The 14,382-nt window shown below is 54.0% G+C and overlaps 1 protein-coding gene across 1 annotated transcript in view; it reads left to right on the top strand.

The window, feature by feature from the left end:
• The window catches only part of RTN4R (reticulon 4 receptor), an 87,220-nt gene extending 82,314 nt beyond the window's left edge, over positions 1 to 4,906 (top strand). Inside the window, exon 2 of the mRNA XM_063415775.1 lies at positions 2,859 to 4,906. Coding sequence (XP_063271845.1) covers positions 2,859 to 4,279 — 1,421 coding nt within the window. The 3' untranslated portion in view covers positions 4,280 to 4,906. The remainder of the gene's footprint in view (positions 1 to 2,858) is intronic.
• Positions 4,907 to 14,382: the final 9,476 nt, after the last annotated feature.

The following is a 14,382-nucleotide window of genomic DNA, read 5'->3' as shown; positions in this document are numbered from 1 at the left end:
TGTCTCGGTGGAAGGAGCTAATCCGAGCAGCTCATGAGCACCAGGTCCCTAATTAAAGCACACAGCCTGGCCCTGCTGTAATTAATTTCCCGGTGCTGCTGGCTGGCAGCGCTCTCAGTGCCACTGACTCACCGCTGCTGGCAGCCCCCGGGGCATGGGAGTGGGACAGGCAGAGCCGAGCCCGGAGCAGGATGTGCCCCTTTTCTCCTGGAGCTCCTGCTGTGCTCCAGCCCTGGGCACAGCAGCTGGGACAGGACCCTGCTGCCTGGGCCGGGAGCTTCCCATGGGAAGAGAGGTCCTGTGGATCACCTGTGCCCGCTCAGTTGCCGGGATGGGTGGCACAGGGCAGGTGATGCTCATGGCTCATCCTCTGCCAACCTGCTTGCTGTCCTCTCCTCTCTCCCCGTGTGTACATGGATTTGCATGGATTTATCATGCCCTTGGCTGGAGCTGGGACAGGGATGGTGTCACTGCGACTCCTCTCACTTGGGAATGGGTTTTTGCACTCCCTCTGCTGTTTCCCATTTATTTCTGAGGCCTGTGGGATGCACCCAGGCCGTGGCTGGATCTTCCCCAGGCCGTGGCAGGGAGGGGCTGCCCAGGGACAGCTGGATCCTGCCCCAGTATCCCAGTCCGAGCTGTTTTCCTGGAGTGGGAGGTGACTCCCACTGCTCCGGTGTCACTTCCGGACCCATCACCCGAATCACGGAGCTGACCAGAGAGGCTGCAGAAAGTCCCACTGCTCTGCCCACGGGGTTTCATTATCAGCTGCAGAGGGATGGCCAGAGAGTCACCAGCATGGTTTTAATTTCCCAGGAGGCTGCTCTTGGTGTGCCATGGCTGCAGCGGGGAGTTTCAGTTGCCTTGTTTTACTGTGCTTCATGCAATGGGACGTGACATGTCAAAACATGACAAGGCAGCCAAAATGTGTCACAACACTGCACTCAAACTCTGCCTTGCAGGGTTGCTCAGCAGCTGATAACATCAGGCTCCAATTATCTGTGCATGCTGAGCTGGGTTTTTTTTCCCTGGTGGAATATGATATATGGGTGTCTCCTGCCTGCACTGGACTACTGGATCACATCAGATTTATTAACCACACACAGTGAATCGTTCTGACCAGACTGACATCCAAACCTGGGATCCCAGCCTGTCCTTGCAGGAAAGAGACTTTCCCACCTCAGCTTTTCCAATTGCTATTCCTTCAGTAAAGATTTGGTGAGGTTTCTGTGTGATTTAATCTGTTATTGATGGTGTTTGATGTGCTTTTGCTGGCCACGTGAGCACGTACCAGGCTCTAAGGGAGGTGCAGCCACTGCCTTCAGATTCCCCCTCGGGAATTTGCAAGGCTGGGTGTGGCTCCAGTCTCCCCAGTTCATCCCATTCTGTGCTGCTGGGCTTTCCTGGCTGGCTTTTTGAACTCTGCTTTTCCACCTTACTTTGTAATGAGCACCAACATTCCAGAACGATGTTTTGAGTGTTTCAAAGGAAAATCCTTCCCACAACAGTGGCAAAACCCTCCCCCAAGAGAGGCAAAGCCACTCTTGTCCCTGGGCTGGAGATTCCCAGCGATGGGGGGGACGTGTCCTTTGGCCAGAGGTGCTGTGAGAGCTGGGAAGGAGTCACAGTGTCCCTGCTTACATGTGGCATTCCCAAATAGAGCTTCCTGCTGCTCCGGCTGCTCTCCATTCATTTTATTTCCCCTTTGGAGGTATCAGACTAATTACTGGCTGCTAATTGCTGGGAAAGCACTGCTGGCACTGCCTCCCTTCCCACCGGGAGCAGGGAACAGCCTGGCTCTCCTCAGGTCTCTCAGAGGGACCTTCAGGGACCCTCGAGGTCCCTTTGGTGCTGCTCTGTCCATCCCTTCCCTCCAGGCTCATTCCCAGCTCCCCAGCTGGGGAATTTGGTGAACCAAAATGCTTCCTTGGGATTCCAGTGCAGCTCCTGGGGAAGTGGGTGGGCATCACCAGGAAAAAAGTTTCTCTCTGGGGTTTTCCAGCCCTATGGGGCTGCCAGCATGCCTGGGATACAAGGAATCTGTTCCTGCCCTGCACACTTGGTGGGATCCCTGAATGAAGGACGTGACTTTCTCCTACAACAGCATGATGGAAAATCCTGCTGTTTCCTTCTCTTCCTCAGTGGCTACACATGTTCAAAGAGAAAAAATAGGAGGAGAGAGAAAGCAGGAATATGTGGCTTAAAGTTTTGAGCAGGAGAAGGACAGGATCCTCTTGGCCCTGAGACTTCTCCAGGCAGGTCTGACCTGAAAGTTATTCTGGGAATGTCTCACAGTTATTTCTCCCAGGAGATCAAATCAAGTCCAAGATTATTTGTGGAAAGTCACAGTTATGTTTTGGGAGCAGTGTGGGGACATCTGCTTGTTTGGAAGAGTTGTTCCGTGACCCTGCAAACCCACAAGTTGGTGGCACTGCTGGGATGGGATTTGGGGCTTCCTGGTACATCCCAGGCGCTTTTCCAGGGGCTGAGCTGTGCCAGGCATGCCCATGGCAGAGGGAAATGCCCCAGAATTCAGTCCCTTTGCTCACAGGTAAGATTTTGGGAACAGGGCTGGTGTTGGATGTGCAAATCCAAAGTGGTGATCCCTCTCTTTCACCTCCTGAGGGTGCAGGGCAGAGGAGATGCTGGGACTCCATCTCTACAAGTGTACATTGATTTGAGCTCTTGTGTTGAGGGGCAGAATCCCATTTTTAATCCTACATTTTATCACTGGCTACCCTGGCATCTGTTTGTGGTTGGTGGTGCCACACTCGGAGGGGGAATTTCAGGCTTCTCTGCAAAGAGAAGCCCTCTCCATGACCCTGCCTAATTCCCACCCTATTTCTGTCATTCTTCAGGAAGCAAACTGCTGATTTTGGTGCTTTGCTTGAACATCCCGTCAGAAGCGGAGTCCTGCCCCGGGGCGTGTGTATGCTACAGTGAACCCAAGATCACCATCAGCTGCCAGCAGCAGGGGCTGACAGCCATCCCCACAGAGATCCCCATCCAGAGCCAGCGCATCTTCCTGCACAACAACCGGATCACCCTGGTGAGGGCCACCAGCTTCACCTCCTGCCGCAACATGACCATCCTGTGGATCCACTCCAACAACATCAGCCTCATCGAGCCCGGGGCCTTCTACGGGCTCACCAAACTGGAGGAGCTGGACCTCAGCGACAACACAAACCTGAAATCCATCAACCCCGTCACCTTCCGGGGGCTTGTGCACCTCCACACCCTGCACCTGGATCGCTGCGGGCTCCTGGAGCTCTCCACGGGGCTTTTCCGAGGGTTGTTCTCCTTGCAGTACCTCTACCTTCAGGATAATAACCTCCAGATCCTGCTGGACGACACCTTCATCGACCTGGCAAACCTCACGTACCTGTTTTTGCACGGGAACAAGATCAAGAGCTTGTCGGAGAACGTCTTCCGCGGGCTGATCAACCTGGACCGGCTGCTGCTGCACCAGAACAGGGTGAGCCTGGTGCACCGGCGCGCCTTCCACGACCTGGGCAAGGTGATGACCTTGTACCTGTTCAACAACAACCTGACCGTGCTCACGGGGGACACCATGGCCCCCCTGGCCTCCCTGCAGTACCTGCGCCTCAACGGCAACCAGTGGATCTGCGACTGCCAGGCGCGCTCGCTCTGGAACTGGTTCAAGCAGTTCAAGGGCTCCTCCTCGGAGCTGGAGTGCCACCTGCCCCCTCGCCTGGCAGGGCGGGACCTGAAGCGGCTGCAGAGCTCCGACCTGGACAGCTGCGTGGACTCCTTCAACCAGATCCGCACCAGCGTCTTCAGCACCAAGACCAGGTCGGGGAAGTTCCCGACAGGGCTGCCCCCTCTGGGCTCCCACGACGGCTCCTCCAAGTGCTGCCAGCCAGAGATGGACAAGTCTTTTATCTACGAGGCTAAGGGCAAGACTGGGCCCTCCTCCAGCCGCTCATCCAACAACCACCTCAAGGAGAAGGAGAACATGTCCAGGCCCAAGTACATGGAGACGGACCCTTCCAAAAATGGCAGCAACAAGCAGATAAATGATTCCCCCTTTGGGACCTTCCCCAGCATTGTAGACCCTCCTTTGACCAAGTTGAGACCCGAATTTCTAGAGCCCATTGAACCTTCCACAGTCCCAACCAAAAAGAGGCAGGGCTGCTCTAAAAAGAACAGATCAAAGGCCCAGTGCCGCCTCACCCAGCAGGGGAACAGCTCCACGTTACAGCTCAGCCTAAGCCTTTTGATCCCCCCCTTGGTGTGGAGCTTACTGTTATTCTGCTAAAATTAACTCTTTTCCTGGGTTGATGACACTTTAATACTCGACTTTTGCTGACCTCCATAAATGTTGCAAACAAAAGCAGGACTCCCATCCACCCTGAGAAAGCTTTGTTACACAAAACTTAACTGGATGCCTTTATTAAAACAAACAAACAAACAAAAACAAAACAAAAGACAAATACTGAGATGTACATAATTTATTTGTCCTGAAACCTGTGAATTATACCTTTGGTCTTCGGAACTGCACTTGCCCACAAAGCAGCTTTTGCTACAGCAGATGGTAAAGAAATATGGTTTATTTACAGGAAAAAAAAAAAAAAAAAAAGAAAGAAGTGTAAGAAATGCTCTGAAAAGAATGTCTAAAATCTGTTTGTAAGTCGCCATCACACTGAACAATGTTGCAGGTTTCCATTTGCAGAGGTAATGGATTTGATGCTGTTTTAATCCTATGTTGATGACTCTTGCAGTTTTTCCGTCTCCATTCCATCCTTCACACCACGTTTACGGGCAGCATTTGTTAAAGAATGCTGCCTTCCTCTTCACAAGATTGCAGTATATATAGATATGCATTTTATTTTACTTGTGTACAAGTATACAAAAAACCTATAAAATAAAGATTTCTTTTTCCTAAGTGGTTGTCATCTGCGAGGGCTGAAGAGCGTCTAAACAGCTGAAGATTTAGAAGGATGTGGAGTGTGATCTGAGCACCTAACACCACAGTGATAAATAAGGCATTTTTGGATGGTTATGCAACCTTAACTGGTGCCAGCAAAGGGTTTGGTTGTGTGAGACATGCTCTGCACATGCTCCTGTTTCCCTTCAGTGTTCCACCTTCTCCCGGCATCATTTGGATTCCGGGATGATCAGAGGAGCAGGAAATGCTGGCCCAGCCCCTCGGAGCTGGGGTAGAGGAATGTCAGAAACAATCCCAAGATTTGGGCAGGGCCGTTTTTCTCCTGCTCTGCACAGACGGGCTCAGCTCTGTGGTAGGTCCTGAGTGGAGCAGCACTGGGATTTAGGAAATAGGGGGGATCTCCCGAGAAACACAGGGGCTGGCAGCTCAGGTGCCCATCCCTGGAGTCACCGTGCCAGTGGCTTCATCTCCAGGGTGACCTTGGGATGCTGAGAAAATAAACCATTGCTGTCCACATGTGGTGGATGCCACCCCATGGGACCCATAAAGTGGAGCTGGCTGTGTCCTCCTGGCACTGCAGCCACCCCCTGGGCCAGGCTAGCAGGGATTGGGCACAGAGCTTATCAGGAGGCTGCTTTTCCTTATCAAACCACAGAGATTCTCCTGTGCCACTCTCTCCTGCTGGAGTTTAGAGGTCTCTGAAGGCAGGAGCAGCCAGTCACAGACAGCTGGCAGGGGATGGGGGCCAGAGACGGGCACTGGCACAGTCCCACACGAATGTGCACTCCAGGATAATGTGTGAAAGTCAGACTGGGGGGCTCAGGGTTGCACCATCCCTTAGGGTTCCCAGCACTGGGACTGGTGCAGAGCTTCCCAGAAGGAGGGAGACACTGCCAGCCAGTGAAGGGCATCAGCAGGGCCATGGCTTCCTTCCAGCCTTGTGCTAGGCCTGCTGGCTCATGAGGAAGGAGCAGAGACCACGAGGAGGAGCAGGAGGATGCTTGGATGGCTGATGGAGGATGTTGTGGGGCAGGGTCTGTGTCCCACTCTGGGGTGCTGCTGGCTCTTCTCACCTCTGCTGCAGCCAGCTCCCTCCTGGGTGAGTGACAGGGAGTGCCCAAAGTGCTGCGCTTCTGATCTGTCTCCAAACCCACCCCTGGGGCTGCCAGAAAGGTGTGGCACAGACCTCAGGGAGTGAACATCTCCCTCGTGTCACCGAGATGGGGACAGGCCTGTCTCTCCCAGCTGGGCAGGAGCTGCTGTGCAGAACAGCCCTGGGATCCCAGCAGATCCCACTCCTGCCAGCCCAGCTCCATGATCCAGCCTCTGCAGAGGCTCCAGACTCCATTTGGGTGCAAATTCATTGTCCTGCCAGAAGGATGGAGAGGAAATGAGTGCCTGTGCTGAGACAGTGCCAGAGTGAGCTGGCCAGCCCTGCCAGCCCTGCTGTGTGTGCCCACTTTGGTGTGCATTTGTCCACACTCACAGGCCACTGCCGGGGACATCACCAGCCTCTTCCTGCCATTCCTGCTCAGATTTGTCCCCTCATGGAGGACTTCCCAATGTCCTGCATTTTCTGTCTCATCCTAAAAAGAGACTCTTGAAGGATTCAAGCCTGCAATCAGATCAGAAGCTCAGGAGCAGAGAGCGGCTTGGGCACAGGGTCAGCACCACCCCAAAGCCCACAGAAAAGCCAGAGGATTTGCTGGATGCTGTGACAGACTCACATGGAACCTCCTGTTTGGGTCATAGGCCCAGTGTGACTCCCTTGTACAGCAATTAGTGAGCCTTGTGGTCCAAATTCCTGCTCCATGGGCATGAGGAAGCCATACCGGGTGGCAAAAATGCAGGATGAACCTGAAAGGAAAATGACAAAGACCAGACCATTCTGGCATTTCCCCCAGCAGGTGAAGGGCAGAGCTGGGACCTGGGCCTGCCCTGCCCAAAACAGGATCTCAGGGAGTTTGGGTCCCTGTGGACAATGCAAAACAGAAAAGGAATTCTTGTCACTTATCCTGAATGGAGCAGGAGCTGCGCTCTGCCAACCCAGTGACACCATTCCTGCTTTCTAGAGCTCGGCTCTGCTGTGCTTTCAGTGGCTCCTAGGACTATACATTGGCCACAAGCCCAGAAGAGTCCCTCGTGCTAATTTCCTAGATTTCCTGCTGTCCAGATGCCAATTCCTGTGTTTACAGCCATTAGAAAGCCATTGGAATGACAAATATTGAACAAGGGGATGCAGTGGGCAGTAGGAATTCCCATAGAAGCTTGGTCTTCTAAAGGCTGAGCTCTGGTATTGGTGAGGTAGGAAAGGAGTTCAAATGAAGGGAGTTTCACTCCTGCTTTGTGCTTTGCTGGGGTTGGCACAACTCTTCCGGATATTCCCAGACTTATTTTACACTCGGATGTCACTGAGCTGGGTGGGATTCACCCAGCAGGGCTCAGGACTTTATGGGCTGTTCCCCATCTCAGGATCCTTCCTCTCCCTTCCTTTCTCACCATGCAAGTCACACTCAGCTTTCTGCTCCTGTCACCGAATGCAAGCAATGAAAAAGAGACAAAGTCAGCAGCAAGGAGCCAGGAGGGATGAGGGACGGCATCCCTGGGAAGAATGGGCTCCCCATCATCAGCAGAGAGCTGCAGTGCCCACTGTCCCCTGGCACTGTCCCCACACAGACCCTTGGCAGCGGTGAAGAGGCAGCAACACCACAGGCCCTCCAGCAGTGGTGGGAACACACCATGTTCATCCTTAATTCTCCAGCATTTGTCTCCATAGATTGCTGCCTGCTCATTCCAAGCAGGAACAGAACCAAAAGAGAAATCCTTCTTCCAGGTTTTCAGGTCCATCTGGAAGGACAACCCCAGCTGGCAGTGAGAGGATTGTGCCCCTCCTTGTTGTGGTCACATGCAAGGGCGTTTATCCTGTGCTGTTCTCCCCTTCCCATCCTCCTGCACAGGGGATGGGGCTGTTCCTCTGCCTCTGGATGGGGAAGTGCATTCCAAAGGCCTGTGCAGGTGGGGATTTGTCCCATCCTGAATGGGGTCCCTGACACACAGGTGTGGTGACCCCCACTCCAGGGGACTCCATCTCTGCTGCCAAGCTACAACACCTGATGTGGACAGATTTTATGGACGAGAAATTTCATCCAACTTTTGAAAGGTTTTGAAAGGTTGTTTTGTTTTGTTTTTTTCCTTTGCTAATGGATAACTGTGATTCACTGGGATGAAAACTTCATGGAGGGATGCTGTGGCTCTGATGTAATTTCCATCAGCAAGACCTTTCCCATCAAAGCTGGAGGCAAGAGAGGGGTAATGCAATGTGGAAGAAGCCCTCCTGATGGCCCAGTTCAGCAGATGTCCTGGCCATGGTTTAGGAAAATATCCTGGCAATGGATCAGGAAGGACTGAGCTGCTCTGACACGTGTGGCTCAGGCAGTTTAAGTACAACTGTGTTCTCCTGAGGATTCCTCCCTGTTCCTGTCCATAGCCCCTCCAAGCCTTTGGAATATGAACAGTCTGAGTCTGGGCAGTGACAGTGCCCCATGGGGCTCCTGGCTGCAGCTGCTGAATCAGCCCTGCTGGGAACAGCCCAGGAGGTGACTGGGAGAGAGCGGGAGCAGGACAGGGGCAGCCAGAGGGACCAGGGCAGGCAGCGGGGCACATCCTCTGTCCACTGCCCACAGCAGGCTACGTCCCCAGGAGTGCTCCAGGCATTTTGCTCCATGCAGAATGGCAGAATCACAGAATATGCTGAGCTGGACAGGACAAGGATCATGAAGTGCTCCTCAGCCCTGCACAGTCACCCCAACAACCCCATCCTGGACATCCCTGGCAGTGCTGTCCAAAGGCTCCTGGAGCTCTGGCAGCCTTGGGGCCGTGCCCATTCCCTGGGGAGCCTGGGCAGTGCCAGCACCCTCTGGGGGAAGAACCTTTCCTGCTCTGCAGCCTGAGCCTGCCCTGGCCCAGCTCCAGCCCATCCCTGGCTCCTGTCCTGCTCCCCTTGGTGCCTGCTCTGGTGGTGTCTTGGCTTCAGATTTGAGGAATGCCTCAAATGGTTTGTTTCCCCACCTCCCTCTCTTTCACTGGATGTGGGAGGAGCTGCCTTTGCCTCTCCTGCCCTTCCCCTGGGATGGGGAGCTCCCATTTCTGAGCTGTTGCCCTCAACAGCAGCACTGGGGCCCTCCCCCTGCCCCACTTGCTGAGCTGGAATCAGCGCCTTAGGGAAGCTCACCTGAGTCTTGCTTAGCTGCATTCTGGCTCTGGAGACACTTTTCCCAGGCTTTTCTCATCTGAGGGTGGAGTGTCCCCACTCCTCCTTGGAGCTGGGGAACCAAAGGAGAAACCCCAAATCCCACAAGAATGAGGAGAGCACTGGAGCTGTGTCAGGGAACTCCTGTCCTCACCGGTCCATGGGGACTCCTGGGCTGCAGACAGGTGGCATCTCTGCTCCATCATTCCCCAAAAGAAGATTCTGGGGCAAATTCCCAGCTGGCTGTGACTCCACAGGGATGAGATCTCTGCTCCTGAAGAGATTCCACCTAACCCTGTGAGCAAGCTGTGTTTCCATATCTCTGCTCTGACACGGAGCAGATTATCTGAGCTGCTGAGTTTTGCTCCAAACAAACATGATGCATAGAAATAATAAAGGCTGGAAGGGTTTTTAATTCCAAGCTGTGTTTCTGGATTAGTTCCCCATCATTAGGCAGTCAGGGAGTAGGGTTATTGCTGTTCTGCCTCCTTCTCAAAATCAGGAAAGGAGAAAAAACCCAGAGTCATTGAGAGCTGGGGATGGCCAGGAGAGCAGAGAACAGGCAGGAGAGACAGGAGTTTTTTAGGGATGATATTGGACCATGGTGCATGATTGCTGGTGGGAAGCTCTGGAGACAGCAGGAACTCTGCCTACAACCATGCCGAGGGCAAGGAATCTGTGAAAACCTTTCTTATAAATCCAAAGTCAAAACATTTGAGTCTGGCTTGGGCCAGAAACTCTAATTAGAGCCCCCTTGATTTGTGCCATAAGTAGGACACCGCAGGGGGAACCGCTGAGGCAGGTGAGACTTACTGGAATTGCATCCCAGGGTATCTATAAATAGGGATAACAGAGGCTTGGCAAAAAGAGGCACAATGAAAATAACGGTGCACCCTGCCCACTCACTGAAAGATGAGGCACTTCAAATCTCAGAGTGACCCACCTTCCGTGCCGGTGGAGAGACTTGTTCTAGGTCAGCAGGTACCAAAAAGGCCCAGCTGTCATCAAGCACAAAAACAGGCCCGTTTTTTGGGATGAAATCATCGCTTTTGATAGCCTGCTGCACTCCACATGGCAGCGACACGGGCGCTGCTCGCATGACTCACGGGCTGGGCTCCTTCACAGCCTCTTGCTTGTGGGCGGCTCCATCTGCACTGATTTACTGGTGTCAGGGTCCTCCTGCAGGGCCTCACTGGTGTCAGGGTCCATCTGCACTGATTTACTGGTGTCAGGGTCCTCCTGCAGGGCCTCACTGGTGTCAGGGTCCATCTGCACTGATTTACTGGTGTCAGGGTCCTCCTGCAGGGCCTCAATGTGTACCAGGCTCCACCCTCAGGGGTTTATTTGTGCCAGAACCACATGCAGTGCTGTTTTGTTTTGGGGCTGTGGGCAGTGCTTTGCTGACTGCTCAGCTCCCCTCTGCTGGTGTGGCTGGGGCTGGGTCCCACTTGCATTTGTTGTTCCATGGCTGGTCTGGAGTGTTATCCCTGGAATTTCAACTAGGAAGGGAAGAACTGCAAAGTCTGGTGTGAGAAGGGAGTGCCGGACTTTTCCATGGGAGTGGGCAGCTCACGTTTTTGAAGCAGTCAGGCTGCACCTCTCGGGTGGTGGTGGTTGCTGGGTTTAAACTGGAATTCCTGCAGCTCCCTGCTGAGCTGAGACATCCTGCTCTGCTTTCTGCACCAGCCTCTCCATGCAGGTTGATCCAGCACCTCTGGAGAAGGAGCAGGAGTTTCCTGGCAAGGGCAGCAGAGCACAGGAGCACCTTTCTCCAGGTGCCCTGCCAGACTGGGGACCCTCCTGCTGCCCCGGGCAGGGGCTGTGCTGGGCTCTCCTGTGCACACCGTGACACTGCTGTGTGTCCTTGAATCCCTTCCCAGGGCCTGCCTGGCTCTCCAGACACATCCAAGCTTCTCCCACAGCACGAGAAGGGCAGGATGCTCTGCTGCTCGCTGTTGTCACGGGAGCCCAGCCCTGGAGTGGCTGCCTGAGGACTCGGATTGAGCTGCACGCTGCTAAATAAGGGCAGAGCTGCTCTTTTCTCCCCGGTATTTCCATTCAAACCACAACAACAGCGGCAGCTCCCATGGAATATTCATGAGCTGTTTGCAGAAATGTCAAGAAGAGCCAGCGGTTGTATGAACACCTCCCGGAGCAGCGGACTGGGAAAGTTATCCTGTGGGGTTCTTACTCCAGTGCTGCCTTTAATGGTCACAGGGGCTTTACAATCCCCTGTGACATTCCCGTGCCCTGGCACCAGGACAGGAATTGGTCACCGTGGCTCCATCATGAGCATCCCCACTTTCTGCCCAGCCAGCACGGGGTCCTGGGGGCTCTGTCTGCCAGGGAGGCTGGGCAGCAGCAGCTCCTCACCCCCGCCAGGCACTCGCACCAATTCCAGGTTCACTTCAAGACTCCAGGACTAAATGTTCCCGTTTGCTTTGGGCAGTAAAAGCTGGAATTCTAACGAGTTTTCTGAGCCAGGCTGTTACATTCTGTATTTCACTAAATGCCTTTTCTTTGCTCTTTTCCTGCCTTGCTGCCAGACTGACCTTGCTGGGATGTGGGGACGAAGGAGAAGCAACTTGAATTCTGGGAATGCATTCCCACAGACACCTGATCTCTGTGACTTAGGGATGAGAGTGGAAAAAACCCAGGATGTTTAACTTTTCTCTGTATGTTTTGTGTGTCACTTTTAGGAAGTTCCCAACAATTCCAGCTTACCAGAGGTGTTCAATGCCAGCTTTCTCCATGTGGGTAAGTTATGAATTGTTGGTTTTGTAGGACCTGAGAGGTGCTTTGGACTTTGACCACATTGCTCTTGACCAACTCTTTTTAGCTGGAGGGGTCAGGAATATTTAGGCAATGTCAGAGTACCTGTCAGTTTTTGATTTGTTCCCTCCCTTCAAATATATTCTTTATTTCCAGCAGTTTTGTGGGCTTTAAACAACCTAAGAGATGATTTCCGGCCACTGAGGGAAGCAGAGCCAGCCCAGAAGGAATGGAGGTTTTGTAGAATCACGGAATATCCTGAGTTGGAAGGGGCCCACATGGATCATCAGTCCAACTCCTGGCCCTGCAACACCCCTACAACCCCACCCTGGGCCTGGGTTTGTGGGAGAAAAAGTGGCCTGAGAGTTCAGGGAAGGAGCAAAGTGCCCCTCAGCAGCCCCGTTTCCCTTTGTGTGGGAGGTGCAGCTCCCACCTTGCCAGGCTCTCACTCTGGGTGCTCCTGGTCCTGGCCAGCGTGCTGGTGTCTCCACCCAAACCCTGGGCCCAGGAGCTCCAGTTTTGTCCAGCCTGGTGCCCCCAGGCTGTACTGGGAGTGCTGGTCTGCACTGGCCACTGCTGTGTCCCTCCATGGACTGATCTCACGGCTCCCCCTTGGAGCTGTGTGGGATCCTGGCTGGACCTGGTCATGATCCCTCGGTCTGGCTCCCTCACCCAGCTCCCGTGGGAAAAGCTGTGGCTGGAGGGGCTTTTTCCAGTCATGGCATTCTAATCCTGGCCTTCCCTGAGGGAGCAGCCCTGCTCTCGCTGCTCCCTGACACATCCCAAACCTTACAGACTCCAGCTCAGAAAGGGTGAGCAGAACAAAAAGCCACCCAGGTGGCCGAAAACTGGTCTAAAGCGGCCTTAGCTTTCTCCAGAGCTGCTAAATTTTGCTGCTTGCAAAACCCTTTGTGGTGCTGGAACAATGCATGTGTGTATAAGGGGAATCTAGGCAAGATTTCTACTTTCCAGGTTATTTTTGGTTTGCTTGGAAAAAAAAAATAAGGAGGAGAGAGGGCTCCAAACCATGTTCCAAAGGCTGAAAAGGAAGCATCTGGTGTGCCCAGGGGTTGTCATAGTGAAGATGAGTGACACATAATAATGATGAATCCAGAAACTTTCACCTTGATTTCCCTGCCTGGTGGAGCTTTGAAGTGAGCCTCTAATATTATGTTAGCAGTTTATTGTGTGTGCTTCATTAAAAATACATCACAGGCCTCTCGGAGCTGGAAGGGACGCAAATTAGGTCAGCGAGTCCAGGCTCCTGCTGCTCTGCCAGGGCTCTGATCCTGCTAATGACTCCAGCCCAGCCCTGGCAGGTGCCTGTGTGCTGCCAATTCCGGCTCTGGGCTGACAGGGAAAACACGATTTCACTCTTTAAAACTTTCAGTTCTTGTTAAAAGGGGTTTATTTCATGTCCCCTGCCTGGGCGGTGTTTGAGTGTGAGGGGGGCAGCTCTGCCCCAGCCCTGAAACCCCCCATGCCCTGGGCTGAGCCCCAGCGTGGGCAGCAGGGGAGGGGGGGATTCTGACCCACCCCCAGAGCTGCTGCAGCCCTGGGCCCAGCACAGGAGGGACCTGGAGCTGCTGGAGAGAGTCCAGAGGAGGCCACAGAGATGCTCCAAGGGCTGGGGCCCCTCTGCTCTGGAGCCAGGCTGGGAGAGCTGAGCTGCTCACCTGGAGAAGGCTCCAGGGAGAGCTGAGATGCCCTGCAGCTCCCTCTGGGCTTTCAGCCAGGCAGAACCAGGCTCTGCATTCAGCCCTGGAGCAGTGCAGGTGTTGGGGTGTGACATGGAGCTGCTCTCCTGTGGGACATCTCCTCCAGGCTGGAAGCACTTTGGTGGAGGTGTGAGTCCAGGAATGTGGCTGTGGTGGTCTTTCCCCATGGCTTGTCCCCAGCCCTGCTGTTCCATTGGCCACTCCTTTGGGATATGGTGCAGGTTTAGGTGTCTCAGCACCACCAAGGGAACAGGAATCCCTTTGTTCTGAGTTCTGTGCTATCAGAAAGGAAGGGTTTGCCTCCAACTCTTTGTCACTCTGAGCTGTAGGACATGAGGGACTGAGAAACCCCAGGGCTTGCTGCCACCCCATTGTCCTGAGCTGACTCTGGAGGTGTGAAACTCTTGGGGGTTGGTAGCACCTCAGCATCACCCATTTTGTGTCTGCTGTGACTGAGCCCGGGGTTAGATGGGCTATTGGGAAGGAATTGTTCCCTGGGAGGGTGGGGGGTCCCTGGCACAGGGTGCCCAGAGAAGCTGTGGCTGCCCCTGGATCCCTGGCAGTGCCCAAGGCCAGGCTGGACAGGGCTTGGAGCAGCCTGGGACAGTGGAAGGTGTCCCTGCCCATGGCAGGGGTGGCACTGGATGGGCTTTAAGGTCCCTTCCCACCGAAATCATTCTGTGATTCCATGATACACCAACTCCATCAGCTCTCCCCTGGGCAATCCAGGGAGT

The sequence above is a fragment of the Prinia subflava genome, chromosome 19 (genome assembly GCF_021018805.1).
Source record: "Prinia subflava isolate CZ2003 ecotype Zambia chromosome 19, Cam_Psub_1.2, whole genome shotgun sequence".
Taxonomy (NCBI): domain Eukaryota; kingdom Metazoa; phylum Chordata; class Aves; order Passeriformes; family Cisticolidae; genus Prinia; species Prinia subflava.
This window is presented reverse-complemented; position numbering and strand designations above follow the sequence as displayed.